At 43.5% G+C, this 20,895-nt stretch overlaps 1 protein-coding gene across 7 annotated transcripts in view; it reads right to left on the reverse strand.

Moving 5' to 3' along the window:
- Positions 1-20,895, reverse strand: part of HHAT (hedgehog acyltransferase) — a 375,148-nt gene that overhangs the window by 20,280 nt on the left and 333,973 nt on the right. Inside the window, exon 13 of one of the 7 annotated variants that reach the window (XM_060396730.1) lies at positions 7,623-19,356. The exons of the other annotated variants lie outside the window; for them this stretch is intronic. Coding sequence (XP_060252713.1) covers positions 19,313-19,356 — 44 coding nt within the window. The 3' untranslated portion in view covers positions 7,623-19,312. Of the gene's footprint in view, positions 1-7,622; positions 19,357-20,895 lie in introns of those variants that run through there. 7 annotated transcript variants of the gene reach the window in all.

A 20,895-nucleotide genomic window follows, 5' to 3' on the forward strand; every position in this document is an offset into this window, starting at 1 on the left:
GGATTATGTAAATTAGCCTCACACACGCCAGGCAATGGGTCCTGGTGCGAGCACTCTGTCCAGGCTGCTGCAAGGCTTCCGTCTCCTTCTCACTCCACCAGCCCCTCCTCTGGGTTTCCTTTACTGGCAACCAAGCCCTGGCCTAGAGGTTACCAAGTGGCCAAGTCCGGGCGCTTGCTTTATTACTGTGAAAGCTGGGTTTGTGCGTTCCTCTCGAAGATGGTCCAGGACGGATCATTAAGCCTGTTTTACTCTTCAATTCTGAGTGATTTCTACTGGAATGAAGGAGGAAGAGGGGAGGGTGAATGGACTCCTTCCTCTTTCCCATTCTTGTCAGTATCTCTCCAGCAGCAGAAGGCAGTCGCAGCTCCAAACCCCAGCTTCTACGGACACTCTCAACCTCAGCAGCATCTATCTCCCTGGAGGTCTAAGAACCAGCCACAGCATCACCTGGTCTGAGGTTCAAAAACAAGCCAGAGGGCAACCCTCCGAGATCTGAACGGCCTCCAGGCGCCTCTTCTCTGAGCTCCCACAATCCAGGGATCCCACCTCTCCCTTTGAAATTCCCCAGCCCAAGGCTTAGTAGCCACTTCCTACGGTGGCTAACATCTGGGTTATTCCAGGGTCCCTTTTGGCTCTTTCAGTCTTCTAATACTGGTGTAACTCTCTGTATTAAATCCCTCTGTTTGAAATATCAGGCATGATCTCTATTTTCCTGACTAGACCTTGACGCTGTGCCTCACTTAACTCCCACTTTTAGTCCCGAGCTGATGAGTGCTCCCTGCGTAGCAGGAAGACTAGGGAAGGATAACCGTGTGAGCCTGAAGAGATGAATGGGGTAGACTGCCATGCACAGAGGAGGGACCCAGGATTCTGGGGGTTCACCCTTTAAAGAGAATCACCTGTAGAGTTCTCACCCAAGTGCTATTTCTCCCAACATCAGAGTCTTGATCTGTTTTTGTTTCTTTCGGACTGCTCCGGGCTCCATTCTGAGCTAGTTCTTCTCTTCCCCCAGAGATGAGACTGTATCAATTCAGTTCAGTTCAGTCATTCAGTCGTGTCTGATTCTTTGCGACACCATGAATCGCAGCACGCCAGGCCTCCCTGTCCAACTACTCCCGGAGTTCACTCAAACTCACGTCCATCGAGTCAGTGATGCCATCCAGCCATCTCATCCTCTGTCGTCCCCTTCTCCTCCTGCCCCCAATCCCTCCCAGCATCAGGGTCTTTTCCAATGAGTCAACTCTTTGCATGAGGTGGCCAAAGTACTGGAGTTTCAGCTTTAGCATCATTCCTTCCAAAGAACACCCAGGACTGATCTCCTTTAGAATGGACTGGTTGGATCTCCTTGCAGTCCAAGGGACTCTCAAGAGTCTTCTCCAACACCACAGTTCAAAAACATCAATTCTTCGGTGCTCAGCTTTCTTCACAGTCCAACTCTCACATCCATACATGACCACAGGAAAAACTATAGCCTTGACTAGACGGACCTTTGTTGGCAAAGTAATGTCTCTGCTTTTCAATATGCTATCCAGGTTTGTCATAACTTTCCTTCCAAGGAGTAAGCATCTTTTAATTTCATGGCTGCAATCACTATCTGCAGTGATTTTGGAGCCCCCCAAAATAAAGCCTGACACTGTTTCCACTGTTTCCCCAAATATTTCCCATGAAGTGATGGGACCAGATGCCATGATCTTCGTTTTCTGAATGTTGAGCTTTAAGCCAACTTTTCCACTCTCTTCTTTCACTTTCATCAAGAGACTTTTTAGTTCCTCTTCACTTTCTGCCGTAAGGGTGGTGTCATCTGCATATCTGAGGTTATTGATATTTCTCCTGGGAATCTTGATTCCAGCTTGTGCTTCTTCCAGCCCAGCGTTTCTCATGATGTACTCTGCATAGAAGTTAAATAAGCAGGGTGACAATATACAGCCTTCACGTACTCCTTTTCCTATTTGGAACCAGTCTGTTGTTCCATGTCCAGTTCTAACTGTTGCTTCCTGACCTGCATATAGGTTTCTCAAGAGGCAGGTCAGGTGGTCTGGTATTCCCATCTCTTTCAGAATTTTCCACAGTTTATTGTGATCCACACAGTCAAAGGCTTTGGCATAGTCAATAAAGCAGACATTGATGTTTTTCTGGAACTCTCTTGCTTTTTCGATGATCCAGCGGATGTTGGCAATTTGATCTCTGGTTCCTCTGCCTTTTCTAAAACCAGCTTGAACATCTGGAAGTTCACGGTTCACGTATTGCTGAAGCCTGGCTTGGAGAATTTTGAGCATTACTTTACTAGCGTGTGAGATGAGCGCAATTGTGCGGTAGTTTGAGCATTCTTTGGCATTGCCTTTCTTTGGAATTGGAATAAAAACTGACCTTTTCTAGTCCTGTGGCCACTGCTGAGTTGAGGATTAAACTATCATACATAAAATGGATAAGCAACAAGGATTTCTGGTATAGCATAGGGAACTACATTCAACATCTTGCAGTCACCCACACTGGTGACTGTAAATAACCTGTAAAAAATACATATATACATAACTGAATCACTTTTCTGAATACCTAACACAATTCTGTAAATCAACTAATTTTCAAATACAAAATAGCCCTTTTTCCAAAAACTTCCAAACATTCTGAAAAGAGAGTTGTAGCTGACTCCCCTTATATGTGTTTACACCTTCCTAAATCCCAAAGGTAGAAACAAAAAGCCTTTGTATTATCTTTGTCCTTTTAGGAAAAAATAATCAGACTGTGCTCTCCCCTTTGTTAGAGCCAAGAATGCACCCGTTTAATAGAATCTTTAAAAATAAATTTTAAAATGGCCTCTCTACTTCCATCCTCTCTCTAGGATGAGGAACCATAAAGCAGAGAGGAGGAATATTACCTACCGCCATGGCTGGGCCAGTTTCGGGACCCAGAACTCTCAGCCCCAGAAAAGGGCCCTGCCCTGGGACTCAGGAATCCTGACTTCCACCTCATGTTAGCTATATATACTAACTTCTCTGCACCACCTGTATGCTTTAAAACCAGAATCATACTGACAAGATCATGATGAGCCTCCATTCATTCAGTAGGATGCCTGAAGACAGCAAAATTTGGCAAGAATATACTTAACACATCTCAAAACTCTGAAGTTCAAACAGGTTCCCTTATGCCTAAAACTTGCCATTGAACAGGCCCCTTTCTGGCTTGAGGAGATATGGAGCCACAAACCCTGAATGTACTCTGCCTGCATCAACATCTTGCTATTTTGTTGTTTCTAATCCCAGACTTGCTGTTGCTATTTGAACCTGTCATCCCATCAGCACTGCTGTTTGTCAACAGCACGATTCCTGGAGCACCAACCTGGATGCCCGTGCCCAGCATCTCGACGTGCGGCCTTCCCATTTCACATAAGCCAGACAAGCTGGCTGACATGTACACATGACTGATCTCCACGCGACCACTGCCTGAGACAATTTCAGGCACAGGGTGGGCCGTGTGGATGGCTCCAAGCACCCCAGCCTCATAGATGGAAAAATACTGCACTCCCTGCATCCTGTGGTCTGAGGGTCATCTTTGCACAGAAAGGTCTACCACGGCCACGGCAGGATCTGCCTCCAGGGATACCAATCACTGCTGGACTCAGTGAGGCTGGCACTGTGCTGGGGCTGCCTGGGTCTGACCAACACAGACCCATCTAGGTTACTCTTTGGGAGCTGATATGTAGTCATGGCTTGTTCTAACCATGCTATGCTTAGACTCCTGGAAGTGAGTCTATGTTCCTAAGACCATTTAGTCATGGGGGATAGGGGATGCCTTGTGGATGCTGGGTGGTCAGAGGCACCCAGAATGGGATTCAAATGCTATCTGAAGACAGCCAGGTGTCTAAAGATAATCATGTCTTATGTACTAGAGTTGAATCTACAGCCAAAAATATGCTAAATATCCCTTGTACCTTCCTCAAGTATTTATGTGGCTGAGGCCAAGATGATACAGTTGGGCTTACTCCAAGGATCTGTACTACTGGAAGCTGTTTTCGTATACCCCAACTGGGTTATTTAACCTAAAATTCAATGGTGGTAGATGCCTGAGTCTGAATAAATTATAAAATCATTATGCTGGGAATGGTCTTGTTTTTAAAAGGCTCAATTCTGGTGTCATTTTAATTGAACTACAAATTCCCTGAACATTTCTGCATGCAGGCATGTTAATTCAAACATTTATATTACAACCAGTTTTTGCATTTTGCATAATGCACTTTCAGACCTCTGTGCAATTTAACAATTAATCCTGCTTTTTGTATTAAGACACGTGCAATACATACAGCCACTAATTTCTCTATAGAACAAATATATTCTCCCTTGGAGGAAAAAAAAAAAGTAACTGCTGGAGAATGAATGCTCATGGTGGTATGCATATCAATCAGCTTGCAGGGCTTTACACATAATGCATATGGATTTAGGGTCTTGGGATAATAACCCGATAGCATTGAATAAGCAGAATGGATATTGAGGGCAAAACTGAAGACCTTTATTGATGAGTAATGAACCCAGAGGAGTGAAATGACAGCAGAAAAAAAACAAATGGGGGAACATTTTCCCCACCCCCACCAAGTAGACAGCCAGGGCAGAAAGGGCCTGAGTCATAAACGCACGGTTTCACATCTCCTCAGCCAAACGTATGCTGACTATGTATTCACGACAGTCCTCTGAGATCAGCACAGCAGCACGCAATTTGCTTGAGTATTTTTATCTGTGGTTGCCCCACAGAGCACCACCAACCCTCTGCAAAAGTGGTTCAGGGGCTGAGAAATGTTGATGCCACACATGCACCAAGAAGGTAAGAAGAGTTTCACTATTCACACAATGAGGATTTCTGGGGGAAAGCAGGCAACCCTAGCCATTCTGCAATTGCCTAAACAAGGGAAGGACTTTGGTTTCCACTGGGCCTCCCAGGTGCTGCTAGCAGTAAAGAACTTGCCTGCCGAAGTAGGAGACATAAGAGACATAGGTTTGATCCCTGGGTTGGGAAGATTCCCCTGGAGGAGGGCATGGCATCCCACTCCAGTATTCTTGCCTGGAGAATCCCATGGACAGAGGAGCCTGGCAGGCTATAGTCCATAGCGTCTCAAAGAGTTAGACACGACTGAAGTGACTCAGAACACACGCACATGGCTGGGCCAGGGCTAGGGTGGATAGCGGCTGGGTTTACATGGTTTGAACTTGCTGCCAGCACCCAGGGAAGGAGAGTCTGTTTTCTTGCTGGTTTGCCCAAGGGATGAAGGAGGGCGGGGCTTGAATTTTGTCAGCAGTTAAACACCAAAAATGGAGCCAGAATATTTATTACAATCTTCCTACCTTCGACTTGTCATTTAGGGATTTAAAACCCTACTCTGAAGTTTACCTATTGTGTGACTCAACCTCCTTAAACTCTCTCATCAGTAAAAGTTGTATAACATTTACAATAAATGATGTCACACATATCAAAGCAAACTGGCCCAGTGCCTGCATAAAACAGATGCTCAATAATTGTTTCTGAATCTCAATCTGGAAATTTGAGGGAAGAAAAATCTGTTTCCTTCACAGAATACTCTCTCTACCTTTAGTTTGTGTTCTTATGAAAACCAGAGTGAGTCCACCAGCTCTAGTGAAGATTCCTGAAACTATTTACCAGACTCTTTGGACAGCACGGAGATCAAACCAGTCAACCCTGAAGGAAATCAATCCTGAATATTCACTGGAAGGACTGATGCTGAAGCTCCAATACTTTGGCCACCTGACAGGAAGAACTGACTCATTGGCAAAGACCCTGATGTTGGGAAAGACTGAAGGCAGGAAGAGAAAGTGGGGACAGAGGATGAGATGGTTGGATGGCATCACCAACTCAATAGACATGAGTTTGAGCAAATTCCAAGAGATAGTGAAGGACAGGGAAGGCCAGTGTGCTGCAGTCCCTGAGGTCACAAAGAGTTGGACATGACTTAGAGAATGAACAACAAAAAACTGGGATAAGAGGTGAGAAAAGGTGAGTAGAAGGGGCTATAAGGTTGGTGGTGGTGAAAGGGTCAGTGCAGAGGGTGACGCCCCCCAGGAAGTATCACAGAACATATTTGTCTGAAGCATCTCTGCTGGTCAGAGTGACAGGCAGGCATCCAGGCAAGACAAAGTACACCTTACCTGGTGGGGTGGGTAAAGACAGGAAATGGTGCTATGGGTTGAACTGTAGCCCTCCAAAAGACACGTTTAAGCCTTAATCCCCACTGTTTCAGAATATGGCCTTATTTAGAAATGCAGTCTTTGCAGAGTAATCCAAGTCAACTTGTAATCAAGTTAAGACGAGGTCATAGTTCACTGGAGTGGGTCCTAAATCCAGTATGACTGATGTTCTTATAAAAAGAAGAAAAAGAGACACCGGGACAGATGGACAGTCAGGGAGCCTGCCGTGTGACGACAGACACAGAGATTCCCGTGACGCACTGCCAGCCAGGGAACACCAGGGATTGCCAGCCACCACCAGAAACAGTCGAGGAAGGATTCTCCCCAGGGTCTCAGAGGGGCATGGCCCAGCTGACACCCTCGTTTCAGACTTCTGGCTCCGAGAACTGAGAGAGAATAAATTCTGTTGTTTAAGCCAACCTGTGTGTGGTACTCTGTTACATCAGCTCTAGGGACCTATTGATAATACGACAGAGAAAAAAATCACCTGTTACTTTCACTTTTTTCCTTCTTTGAAGATTTGAGCATGTAATTTTACTCAAGATTGGGACAACTGGGGACGCTTTTGTTTTTTGCTTTCACAATGATAACCCAATTACCTTCATATAGTGCCAATTACCCTTTAATTCCTCAAAATTATTTTAAATATGAATGAGAAGATGTTTTCTATAAAATATCTAGGATTTTGGCTCTACTAATTTTTATGCTCCATGGTTAATAGTATAAAAAACTCATAAATAGAAGATAAACGGTGAATTTCTGCAAGATCTATGAGCAAAGACAAAATGTTAACAATGATTATTTCTGGGCTAGCGGAAACTGTCAGATTTCATTTTCTTGGGCTCCAAAATCATTGTTGGATGGTGATTGCAGCCATGAAATTAAAAGATGTCTGCTTCTTGGAAGAAAAGCTATAACAAATCTAGACAGCGTATTAAAGAGCAGAGACATCACTTTGCTGATAAAGGTCCATCTAGTCGAAACTATGGCTTTTCCAGTAGTCATGTATGAATGTGAGAGTTGGACCATAAAGAAGGCTGAGGGCCGAAGAATTGAGGCTTTTGAACTGCGGTGCCGGAGAAGACTTGAGAGTCTCTTTGACTGCAAAGAGATCCAACCAGTCAATCCTAAAGGAAATCAACCCTGAATATTCATTGGAAGGACTGATGCTGAAGCTCCAATACTTTGGCCACCTGATGTGAAGAGCTGACTCATTGGAAAAGACCCTGAAGCTGGGAATGACTGAGGGAAAGAGGAGAAGGGGATGACAGAGGATGAGATGGTTGGATGGCATCACTGACTCAATGGACATGAGTTTGAGCAAACTCAGGGAGATAGTGAAGGACAGCGAAGCCTGGTGTGTTGCAGTTCACGGGGTCCCAAAGAGTTGGACACGACTTACCGAATCAACAGTAATGAGATTACAGGTAATTTTTCTTTTTTTGTAACTTTTAAAAGTTCCTCATTGTAATAAAAATGTATTTCCAAAAGGAACATACTTTACTTCCCAGAGATATTATCATTTTCATAAAAGTAAAAAAAGTTAAGATTCAGTGCCTTGTCTTTATGGGTTTTTGTTTTGACTTCTAATCCTGGGGCTTGGGGGTGTGTTCATAGCCTGCTGATTAGGCCTGAAAGGACTGGATTAGGGCATGCAGTGGCAGGAACATCCTTGAGAAACTGGAAAAAATGAACTTATTCTGCCAGTACAAGAGGTTCAGACCAGAGAGTGTGAGGCTAATCTTTTCTGATTTCATATAATAACATGGATATTCTTCTCATTCTCAGGAGTTTTCACAAACAAGCCTTCAAGTCCAGCTGCTTATAAGTATCTTTGCAACAAAAATCAAACATATTTAGTAAAAGTAAATGGAGAACTGATATTCTGCAATGACCACATAAACTTACTTACTGCCTCTGTCTTCTGCTACTTACTAAAATTACATTATCGACAACAAGACTTAGAACACTTTGTTTAGTAAGACATTGCAGTCTTGGCCCAAGAAACAAAGAAACCATTGGACATCTGATTTATGACAAAGACCGCACCGCACATCAGTGGGGAAATGATCTTTTCCATCACTGTTGCTGGGTCAATTAGATATTCACACAGGAAAAAAATGTGCATCCCTATCTCATATCATACACAAAAATTAATTCTAAATGGAGATCTAAATTGGAAAAGTTAAAAAGTACAAGTTCTAGAAGACAATATAAAGTGATACCTTAATGATCTTTAGGTAAACATTTCTAAATGAGGACACAGAAACCACTAACAATGAAGGAAAAGACTGGTAAACAGGACTTACTGAAAATTAAAAATTTCTGTTCACCGGAAAACATCATTAAAAGGGTAAAATATGAAAGCTATAGATGGGGAGAACATATTTGCAAATAAAACCAACAAGAGCCTCTCAACCTGGAGCATTTAAAGAATGCTTACAAATCAAGGGGAAAAAGGACACTGACTCCATTTTTTAAAAAATAGCCAGACTTTTAATGCCATTTCACAAAAGAGAATATACAAGTGGTCAGTAAACATATGCAAAGATACTTACACTTTAGTCATCAGGGAAATGCAAGTACATTCAGGATGAAATAACACACACACACACACACACAACACACACATAGTAGAAGAGCTAAAATCAAGAAGATGGACAACTCCAAGTTTTGAAGAGGATATAGACTCACTAGACTCACGTGTGTATATTGGCTGAAGAATAAATTGGTACAACAACATAAGAAAACTGGTGACTTCTACTGAAACTGATCACATACATATCCTAAGACCCAGCAATTTCACTCCTGGGTTTGTACCCAATAGAAATATGCCCATATGTGTAGTAAAAGATCTGTACAAGATATTTCACAGTAACATTATTTGTAACAGCCTCAAACTAAAAACAATCTTAAAACTCCATCAACGGGATACTACATGAGGAGATACATGAACTGTGGTGTATTCATACAATGAAATACTACACATCAATGAAAGTGAAAAAACCATTGCTATACATTATGATAGATGAATCTCTCAAACATATGCTAAAAGAAGACACAAAAGAGAAATGCAGTCAGATCTGTTAAAACATGATGTATGTGGTCCTAAAAATCACCCCACTATGCAAAATCATGCAATTAACACCATAGGGCCTAAGGAGAGAAAACAAAGGTGCATAGAACTCAAAAGCCTTGCCAGTAACACACAAAAGACAAAAAAAAAGAGACAGACATTTAATCAAAGTAGTAACATGGTTTCACACATGTAAAACGGTTAAGAACTGTGTTGATCCCTGGGTCGGAAAGATCCCTTGGAGTAGGAAATGGCAACCCACCCCAGTGTTCTAGCCTGGGAAGTCCCATGGATAGCCGAGACTGGTGGACTACAGTCCATGGGGTCACAAAGAGTCAGACACAACTGACTGACCGACCACACACGAATGCACACACACACACACAAATGCTAAAACAAACAGTACTTCAGGTTTACAAAGATCTTGAGTTTGCTTATGGAAGTAGGTGTCAGAGGGGTTGCAGCTTGCAAGTTATCACGAAGTGGGGGAAGGAGGGTCAGCTGACACTGGATGGATTGTTACAACAGTAGACAGGGTAGCTGGGCGTGGCTTGTAACAAGCTAGACGAACTGAGGCGGCTGGTAGAGCTGAGGTGTGTGCGTGTTGTGTATTCCTACTAGGCTCAGCTCAGCTGGGTGCAGCTTTCGGCATTCACCTAGAGTTTCTTGAGGACAACGCTGTGCATAAGCAAACTCTAAATTGCATTATGCTCAAATTGTTCCCTAATGTATCAGTCAGGATGGAAATTTGCATTCCCAAAACAAGCACTATAGTAGAACTGATAGTATCTTATTCTTCTATTTAAATAAGGGTCAAACACAAGCAAAATTAATCAGCGACGTTACACATCAGGTTGTTGCTTACCCTAGAGTGGCTTGTGACTAGGACGGATCACAAGGAGAAACTTCTAGAGCAGGAGGTATTGGCTAAAGAGGTATGTTCAGTTTATAAAAATTCATCCTGCTTTAGTGTATGCTTAAGATTAATGCACTTTAATTTACGTATGTTACAGTTTTAAATAAACGTTCAAGAAAACTTTATAAATTGAAAGACAAAATCTACCCACTTCGATAAGTACTGAAATTTTCCTGCCCCACGGGATAGACATCCATTTCCTCACAAAACACACTAGGGTACACTGATCACTGATACTCATGGCACAGTTATATGGTTCTTTTCAGGCGTTGTTCAGTGGTTTATACGCATACCCTGAAGAATAACAACGTAGGATTCCTAAATTATCAACTCCAGACAGACACTTAAGCAGAAACACCAGCATCTTCTTAGCAATGTGATGTCAAGAGACTAGCACTGAGGAAGGAGCTAGATGACATGGGCTCGAGTCTCAGCTCTGCCATTTTCTAGCTCACTGGGTTTGGCAAGTTACTTCATCTAACTCCTCGTTTTCTCACCCACTGAATAAGTATAATAATTCTGTTCAATCTGTGTTACAGGACTGCAATGCAAATGGCAGTGCTTTGCAAAGTGTAAAGAGAGATACACACAGAAGATCTCAATACAGTATTTTCTCTCTTGTGTTTAACTGAAATTTAGCTTAAGCCTCCTCTTTCCTTGTTGGTGTACATCAACAATGTTGTGGACACCAAAATTCCAAATAACAAGGGTGGCTGGCATTAGCCTTGATTTTTAATAACAGCCCCGTATGTAATGAGGGGTTTCACAAAGGCATTTTGATGGTGATGGTAGTGAGGGAATCTCATGCTCTGATGGATTAATGTCTTCATCAGGAAAACACATGTCCACACGGCATTTGGAGGTATGTGCGGATCTAGACGCACTGTAAAGACTCATGCCCACCATGCTGGAGTCAATACTCATTTATCTGTGTTTAGAGAGGAAAGTTTTCATCACAGCTAACATCGCCCCCATTCCATTCCCCCCGACCCCAGTTCATCCTCCTCCTAAGGCCCACCCCCCACCATCCTGTCTCCTAAATTTTGAGTTTGTTTTTCCTATCCAATCAAACAAATTGAAGAGGGTACAAAAATCTGATATCTAAAAAATATGCCTCTAAATACAGATGCTGATTATTTGAATACGTTTGTTTGGATTACCCACATCACTGGATATGTGAATATCTCCTAGAGCTGCTGGGCTGTTAACTCCTTCCAGAACCTCCAAGCTCACTATAAATTCTACCCACTAAACTCAGTGGGAGAGGGTCACACATAGAATAACGCTTGCTGCTTCTCAGCCATAGTAGTACAACTCTTCCAGGCTTGAAGAGGAGGACACTGGAAGGGAAACTAGAAATTTCCCATATTGCTAATCAATGCAGGTATTAACAGGTCAAATGATGACAGTATTTTAAGGGTGACATCATTAGGAGTGTTCATTTAAAAAATACATATTTGGGGTGCTGCTAAGTCACTTCAGTCGTGTCTGACTCTGTGTGACCCCATAGATAGCAGCCCACCAGGCTCCCCCGTCCCTGGGATTCTCCAGGCAAGGACATTGGAGTGGGTTGCCATTTCCTTCCCCAATGCATGAAAGTGAAATGTGAAAGGGAAGTCACTCAGTCGTGTCTGACTCTTCGTGACCCCATGGACCGCAGCCTACCAGGCTCCTCCATCCATGGGATTTTCCAGGCAAGAGTACTGGAGTGGGTTGCCATCACCTTCTCCGATTTGGAGTGCTACCCTAGACCTATTGAATCCAAATCTCTTACAGAATCTCGGGGTCATGCATAATAAGCTTGTCAGGTGGTTCTGATGGGCAATAATGTTCTGAAACCACTGTGCCGGAGCTGGGCAAGAGAGAGGCTGACATCACACTGACTAATGATGACACAAGGGGAGCACTCTCATTAAGAGAGCTGTGTTAGACCAGGTCAACCTTGAAACCACTCAGCACTGTGTTAATAATGAGAAGTGCAGCAACCTGGCATCAAACCTGCACTGAGCCACAGACAGGAGGCAGGAGAGAATGTCACATATATTTAACACTGAGTTGTCACAGCAAATAAACAAAACCAGAAACTGTCCTACACACCAGTCTGAGGACTTACCAGAAGGTGAGATGTGACCCACGTTTCCTACCATTTTAACATGTCCCTGGCTACATATCAATCTCTACACTTTCCCTATATCCATGCATCCATCTGTTTGCCAGATGGATTGATAAAGAGTTATTTCCTCTGGAGAGCTTGGAAAAGTCACCTTACGCTAGGCAGTTGCAAAGCATAAGGACACCAGAAATACCAAACTAACATGATGAAAGTCAGGGACGAGAATGACTCCTGGACTTGAGCAGATGACCGATGAATCTTTTTTATTTTTTTGGATTTACAGAGTGAGTGAGGAAGGAGAAATCAGATAGGGTGGGATAAGAGGATGGAAGAAAAGGTAGATAGGTAAATGCGTGGACTGATAAAGGGCAGATGGATGGATAGACAGAGGTTAGACGGATGAGTGGAAGGACAGACGTCTGGAGGAAAAGATAGGAGAACCATGTCAGATCAACTATCTTTTATCTCTAAACTATTTTTAACAGGCTTATTGAAACATAATGGAAATACCACACAATTCACCCATGTAAAGTATATATATAAATAATTCAATGGTTATTCATATACTCATAGGAATCACCACAATCAATTACAGAATGTTTCATCACCCCACAAAAGTAACCCCAAGCTCATTAGCCATCACCCTCCAAACTCCCAATCCTCTTAGCCCTAACATATTTTTGTCTCCATAGATTTGCTTATGCTGAACATTTCATATAAATGAAATCATACAATATGTGGTCCTTAATGACTGGCTTCTTTCACTTATAATAAAGTTTTCAAGATTCACCTATTATCGGGAGCTAGCACAGGAGATCCCACCCATGACAAAGTCATGTGGAAGAGAACTGTTAAGCAAGGCTTCAGGACTTGAGGGTCTGTCTGGGCCTGCTCGAGCATCTACCCTAAGACCAGAATCTGTCTGTCTTACTGTCTTGTGTCTTTTACCAACTTTCCTGACATTAACAGGGGGCTATCCCTGACCACCTTTTTTTGGAGAAAATCAACTTAGGGCTTTAGCTAGTAAGTCTCCTGGACACGGGAGAAATATTTCAAATCAACCCCCCTCTGTTAGCATTCTAGCTTGCTTGGCAGATCTATCCAGACTCTTGCAGCTACACATATGATTGTTCACGGCCTCCCAACTGTGAGAGGCATGGAAAGCCTGAAACATAGAGCCTTTTAAAGAGTTAAAAGTTATTAGAGTAGTGCTGGTATAAGATTTCATTATTGGGCCAATACTTGCTGCTAAGTTCCCATATCTCTTATCCACTATGCACCTGGGAGTGTATTAGTTAACATAGTTGGAATGTAAGAAAAACAAGTGTAGCTTGGAAATTAACCACATCAGACTTTTGAACTAATAAGTTCTTTCTTTGCTGTAACTCACTACACCTTTGCTCTGTGAGAAATGTAACTCTGTTTAGCATTTTCTGAGGCTGACATAGATTAGAAATATAAAGAAAAAACATTTTAAGGGAAAATAAGTTTTTTGGTTGAGCAGCCTTTATCAAAAGAGGGTCATAAAACGTCCACAGGCCTCCAAGGCCAGAAGATAATGTACACAATATTGTTTATGGGAAAGGTTTGCAGAAAATATCCTGGTTTTGATAAAGACAAAACAGATGTAATGTTTGGGCTGACTCTGTATGACTTTGCATCTTTCATTTCCCTCTATGTACAAGTCAAGGTATAAACGACCCTTTTAAAAATAAAAATAATGGGCCTTGCTCACCGAAGCAGCTTGGTCTCCCCGCATCAATCATTCTCTCTCTCTCTCTCTCTCTCTCTCATCTGCCCGGGTTTCTAAGACCTGAACGGGAAGACGTTCTGCATCTTCACTCCCTCGGGAGACCGGGAGGGCACCTGTGGCCTCCATAAACGGGGCAAACTCCTTGTCCCAGAGTTTTATTGGCTTTCTATGTAAACCAAGAAACATCAGCCTCTTTCTCTCCTCTATTCTCTTATCTACAACATTCTTTCCTTATCTCTCTCTAAATCATCCGCCGACGCCATTTTTCCTTCAGGTTCCCCTGGATCCTGTGGGGGCTGGACCCTGGCAAACCTATGTTATAGTATGAATCAGTACCCCCTTCCTTTTTATTGCTGAATAATATTCCACTGTATGGATACTGCTGTTGTTTAATCACTAAGTCATCCCTGACTCTTTGTGACCCCATGGACCGTAGCCCACCAGGCTCCTCTGTCCGTGGAATTCTCCAGGCAAGAATACTGGAGTGGGTTGCCATTGCCTTCTCCAGGGGACCTTCCTGACCCAGAGATCGAACCCATGTCTCCTGCATTGGCAGGCAGATTCTTTACCAGTGAGTCACCTGGGAAGCCCTCCAGTGTATGGATATACCACATCTTATTTATCTGTTCATCAGCAGACCTACAGGCTGTTTTTATTTTTTTGGCTCTTGTCAATAATTTGCTATGAGCATTCATGTACAAAGTTTTTGGTGTGGGTATATACCTAGGATTAAATTGCTGAGCCATATGGTTATTCTATGTTTAACTTTTAAAAGTCCTACTTATTATTTTTAAAATTTTTACCTATTTTTATTTTTTGGCTGCACTGTGTGGTATGTAGGCTTTTAGTTCCCCAACTAGGGATTGAACCTGCGCCCCTGCAGTAGAAGCACAGAATCTTAACTGCTGGACCACTACGGAAGTCTCCATGCTGAACTTTTTGAAGAACTGCCAGGCTATACTCCAGAGCATTTGTTTTCTACTTTATATTTCCACAGGCAATGTATGAGGGTTTGGCTATTTCTGCATCCTCTCCAACACTTATTTTCCATTTTTTATCTGTTATTACAGCCATCTGAGTGGTATCTCAGTGTGGTTTTAATTTGCATTTTACTGATGGTTAATGATTTTGAAGATCCTGTCATGTGCTTGTGGGTGTTTGAATATCTTCTTTGGATAAATGTCTAATCACCTTTGTCAATTTTAAATTGCTATGTGTCATTTTACTATTGAGTTATAATAATTCTATATATATTCTTGACACAGATTCTTTATCAGATATATGGTTTGCAAATTTTTCTTGTATTTTGGTTGCATTTTCACTTTCTTGATGTCCTGTCAATCACAAAAATTGTTTATTTTGATGATGTCCAATTGATCTATTTTTTTTTTCCTTCTGTTGCTTGTGTTTTTGGTGTCATATCAAAGAGACCAGTGGCTAATCCAAGGTCACAAACATTGATCCCTATACTTTCTTGCAAGAGTTTTATAGTTTTTGCTCTTACAATTTAGGTCTCTGATGCATTTTGAGTTAATTTTTATATATGGGATGAGGTAAGAGTCCAGCTACATTCTTTTGCATGTGGATATTCCCCAAAATATTTTTGATAGAAGATAAAGGGGCCATGTGAGCACAACGATGTTAATAATTTTACCAATATTACTTCAGGAGCAAAGGGAAAGAAACAGAGGGAAAATGTGTACTGGCCATTCTTTCTCCAAAATTCAGAAATGAATCTATGTGAGCTACAAAAGGGCTTCCATGGTGGCTCAGCTGGTAAAGAATCTGCCTGCAATGCGGAAGACCTGGATTTGATCCCTGGCTTGAGAAGATCCCCTGGAGAAGGGAAAGGCTACCCAGTCCAGTATTCTATTGCCTGAAGAATTTCATGGACTGTATAGTCCATGGGGTCACAAAGAGTCGGACACGACTGAACGGCTTTCACTTACAACCAGGAGGAACTACAAAAACAGTGGATAGACCTCAAGTATTTCTGTCCTTGACTCAGGGGCCAAAACTCTTAAACTGCACAAACATGAAGACTTAGTGACCCCCTAAGATCTTCTGTGGGAGAATTCTGAAGGTCCCTTCTTCTGTCCCTCCTGTCCTGTGACACCAGGAGCCCTTGTCGTTCATCACGTGGCTGGCCCTCCAGACCCTAGTACTGCTTTCCTCCACATCAGTCCCCACATTACTTCTACAATCTTTCAAAAATGACACCTGTGCCACTCTCTGGTCAAAGTCTTCCTGGGACCCAACCCTACTTGCAACCTATTAAGGATGAAGCCCATGCTCCACGGCATGGCCAGCATGGCCTTCATTACCTTGCTGTCCAGCTACCTTTCTGGCATTCCCTGGCGCAACCAGCCTGTTCCCTGACATCAAGCTTCTCATCTTCTCCTGCTGTGATCCTAAGATGCTTGCAGTTTTCTGGATGTGCAATATTATGCTTCCATGCCTTTGGGTAAGCTGTGCCCATCCCCCAAGTCTGATACTTACTCATCCCGTTAAGCCCAACTCTGTCCCCTCCTCCATGGTGAATTTCTCACCCAGAAGATAAAGTTAACCATTCGCCTCTCTGTCTCCAAAGCACTGTGTCCCTAAGCACTATGCCCCAAAGCACTGTGAAATATTTTGCCATATTTGGTTTTCACTGTATCCCAAGCACCCAGCACAACGACCAGCAGGAATACAGGAAGGCCCTTTCCTTAAAGTAATTTTCTCTGTTTAAAAAAAAAAAGAAAGAAAAGCCTTAGCCTAGGGATTTCCCTACTGGTCCAGTGGTTAAGATTCCATGCTCCCAGCACATGGGGCCTGAGTTCGATCTCTAGAACCCACATGCTGCAACTGAGAGCATGGAAGATACAATGAAAGATCCTGCATGCTGCAACTAAGACCAGGCACAGCCAAAAAAAAAAAAATTAACTTAAAAAATAAAAATGATTTTAGCCTTATCCAGACTCATCTGACCACTGTGCCTCTTTTTCCTGAATCAAATAGACAGAGACCCTTTTCACACATCTTATTTTCTTACTATGCACTTTTGCTTCATTTAGGAAGATCCTCCCCAGGATAGTATTTTTTTTTTTTTTTACAGCAAGGCAAAAAGTAGGACCCAACCCCTCCAGCCACCTTGTTGAGGCAGCCATGAAGAAAAGTAATCAAGAGGTAAGCTTCAAGAATGAAAAAGTAAGTGATAGGTAACTGTGGACACAACCAGAATTACAAAACTGGAGCAGAAAACCCTTTTATTCTAAGTTATCTGGTTTCTTCTAGCTCAGGAAACAATGACCTTCCGAGGAAAGACATGGCTCCAAAGACAGGTTTGTGTGACCACCGTTTGTCTGTATCTATCACTTGAAAGTCAGCCAAGTAATAGCACTCATTACATTATCCGACATCTTTTTGGTCTTCTGTGATTGACAGTCTTCAGGATACAAAAAACAAATGGCTCAAAATCCTTCTCATATAGGAAACGCAACTTGGAACCAAGACAAATGAGAGTGGTTCCGTTCACCCAGTGTGGAGACAAACGTTGCAGAAAGGTAGATCTGGTTTATCAAGCAAAATTCCATGTTTTCATGTCATAAACCAGGTGGCTTGGCCTCCTGCAAGCAAGCCAGGGACAGCTTTCTAATAATTTCTGGGAAGAGCGCTACATCCCCTAGCTCAACCCTCAGTTATTTGCTTTCTGCTCCCTCTAAAAGCCAGAGTATGTTATAGGTAACTCCCTTTGGTATATACCCTTGGCCCCTGGAAGTCTTTTAACAGTGTGCATGCTTGTTAAGTCACTTCAGACCGACTCTTTGCAACCCCATGGACTGTAGCCCGCCAGGCTCCTCTGTCCACGGGATCCTCCAGACAAGAATACTGGAGTGGGTTGCCATGCCCTCCTCCAGGGTGTCTTCCCAAACCAGGGATCAAACCCGCATCTCTTACATCTCCTCATTGGCAGGCGGGTTCTTGACCCCTAGCGCCACCTGGGAAGCCCTTTCTAACAGCAAAGGAACACAATCATCATTTAAAACAGTATATTCGATTTCCCTTTTATTTTACAGATAATCTTCTCAGGTTTTTTTTTTTTCCCCCCTCCAAGGTCGCATGAAAATGCCACCAGAAAAATAAATAAACGTCCTGAAAAGTGCTGCCAAGAGACCTAAATAGGGCTAAAATTAGCAGCTGCCTCCTTCTCTGGGCAAGAGCTGGCAGCAGCTGGACTGTGACAATACCCAGAGGAGAACAGCGGGGAGCAGAGAGGCGCTGTGGTCACGCTGCTGGGCTGGCACCGGGGGACGGAGGCTTCGAGCCTGGGGCTGGCTGGATGCCAGGCAGCTCCTGAGCAGAGCACTGGCCCTGCCCGCCTGCCCTGGAAGCCTCAATCCGCCAGCCTGACGTAGGGAGATGTAGACTTCCAGACTATCTCTACCTGCTGCTTCCTTTATCAGCAACGCCATGGGTTGCAGACTTCCATATATATATTGTTTTGGAGGCACAATTCAATCCATAGCACCTCCTTTGCCATACTCTTCTAAGTAGGTTTCCTTGTAAAGAATACTCTAGAGTAGCAGGAAATATGGCTGGGGATGGGGTTGGGTAGGGGCAGCTGGTAGGCTGCAGGAATCCGTCACAGGGTCAGCGCAGAGAAAAATGGTCCAGATACGACACAAATGCCTGTCGGCAGGAAGCTCTAACTCTCACACAATCCTTTGTGGAACCACACAGCTGCTCCCCAAACAGGACCCTGCTTTTTTTTTCTACCTTTAAGACAGTGACAAGTTTTTCTTCATAGTTTTCACTCTCATTTACTGGGTATTCAGGGGAATACTTGACTGCTTTAGTTACACTCCTGGGAGAGGACCATAGTGCCCGACAGAATTCCTGAGGCCAGGGAAAGTTTGCCTGGATGGATTCCACTTTCTGATCTTTACTGCAAAGAAAAGAGCCACAAGCAGCCCACACTGCTGCCTTCTGCTGCGTTTCCAGCACCGCACAGCATAATACATCACGATCACGGGCTCTTCCAGTAGCCATTCCTGAGACTGCTTGGTTTCTTCGGTAATCCAGGCAGCACGCCCAAACAAAACCATCTTCTCCTCTACTGCTTCCTTGGTCTGAGTAAGGATGATGAGAAACAAAGGGCAAGCTAGTGCGATGCCTGAGTGAGCCAGAAAGAGGCAAAACCGACACCCTGACGGCTGGGGTCAGGAGAGCCAGAGTCCTTCATCACCCGAGCAGGTCAGTGTGAAACTACAGCAGTCCCTCCTTACACGCAGGAGACACGTTCCAAGTCCCGGCAGACACCTAAAACTGCAGACAGAGCAGGTCAGTGTGAAACTACAGCAGTCCCTCCTTACACGCAGGAGACGCGCTCCGAGCCCCGGCGGACACCCAAAACTGCAGACAGTACGAAACCTCACAGATGCTCTTTTCCCCTGTGCATACACCTGTGATAAAGTTAAATTTGCAAAGTAGGCACTTAATTTACAATAAGAGATAAACAACAACTGATAATAAAATACAGCAATTGTAACAGTATACTGTAATAAAGGGCTTCCCCTTGGGGCTCAGCTGGTAAAGAATCGGCCTGCAATGCGGGGGACCTGGCTTCGATCCCTGAGTTGGGAAGATTCCCTGGAGAAGGGAAAGGCTACCCCCTCCAGTATTCTGGCCTGGAGAATTCCATGGACTATATAGTCCATGGGGTCGCAAAGAGTTGGCCATGACTGAGTGACTTTCACGTTCACTCACTGCAATAAAAGTTATGTGCATATGGTCTCTCTCTCTCTCAAAGTATCTTATTGTAAAATGTAATGCTTTCCCCATCTTAATTAACCCTCTGTAATGCACCGTGGCCATAACTTCTGTAGTTTGCGGTGCAACAACTAGATGAATTTCTTGTTCCTTCTCCATGATTTCACATGTAGAAGATTCATTTTTACTGTAGCTCTTTGCATCTCAGCATGATTTTTTTCTTCCCCTATTCAGTCAAAACCTTTCACCTTTTCACTTAAAGCACTTACTGCCTTCTCCTTGGCATAGCTAAATGGCCAGCATCACTACTCTTGTGCTTCAGGACCAGTATTAAGTAAAAGGAGGGTTACTTGAACAGAGCACTGTAACACAGAGAGCTGACCTGGGGACCGAGACCCATACTAAGTGATTTAGTAGGGACAAGCTCTGCAAAGGGATGATTCATGTCCCGGGTGGGATGGAGCATGGTGGCAAGACACATCACCACACTAACTCCAAACAGCGTGCAATGTAAAACAAGAATCGCTCATGTCTGGAATTTTCCATTTAATATTTTCAGATCACAGTTACCAACAGGCAACTGAGGAAAGTGAATCCAAGGATAAGGGGGGACGGCTTTACTTGCAGAGAGATGCAGACCAGCTAGGGGCCACCCATCTAGGGGTCAGGGGGCTGGTCTATCAGCCCCAAAAACTGGAGGTCTGGTCTCTTCCCCAGCCCCCATACTGATAACTATCAGAAACAGAACAAGCCAGGCACCTGGGACTTTGTCTCCAACAGTGACACTCGGGGATGTTCTGTGATGAAAACGGGGGTCTCCTGTTATAGCTTAGGCCTCACAGAGAGGCCATAGTGGTATAATGTAAAGCTATGGGATTTAGAGTCAAAAGGCTTCTGACTCACCTGGTTCCTCAGCTTCTGAGCCGCGTAACTATGACCAAGTTTCCTGACCTCTCTGAGCCTCAGTTATTAGTGATACTGGGATGATGTCTGCCTAAGCTATCTCACAGGGGATTGTAGAAAAACGAGCTGAACTAGCGCCCTGGAAATTACTTAACAAATAGTAAAGAGCTAAAATAGTAATAATGGACACTA

The sequence above is a fragment of the Ovis aries genome, chromosome 12 (genome assembly GCF_016772045.2).
Source record: "Ovis aries strain OAR_USU_Benz2616 breed Rambouillet chromosome 12, ARS-UI_Ramb_v3.0, whole genome shotgun sequence".
NCBI lineage: Eukaryota > Metazoa > Chordata > Mammalia > Artiodactyla > Bovidae > Ovis > Ovis aries.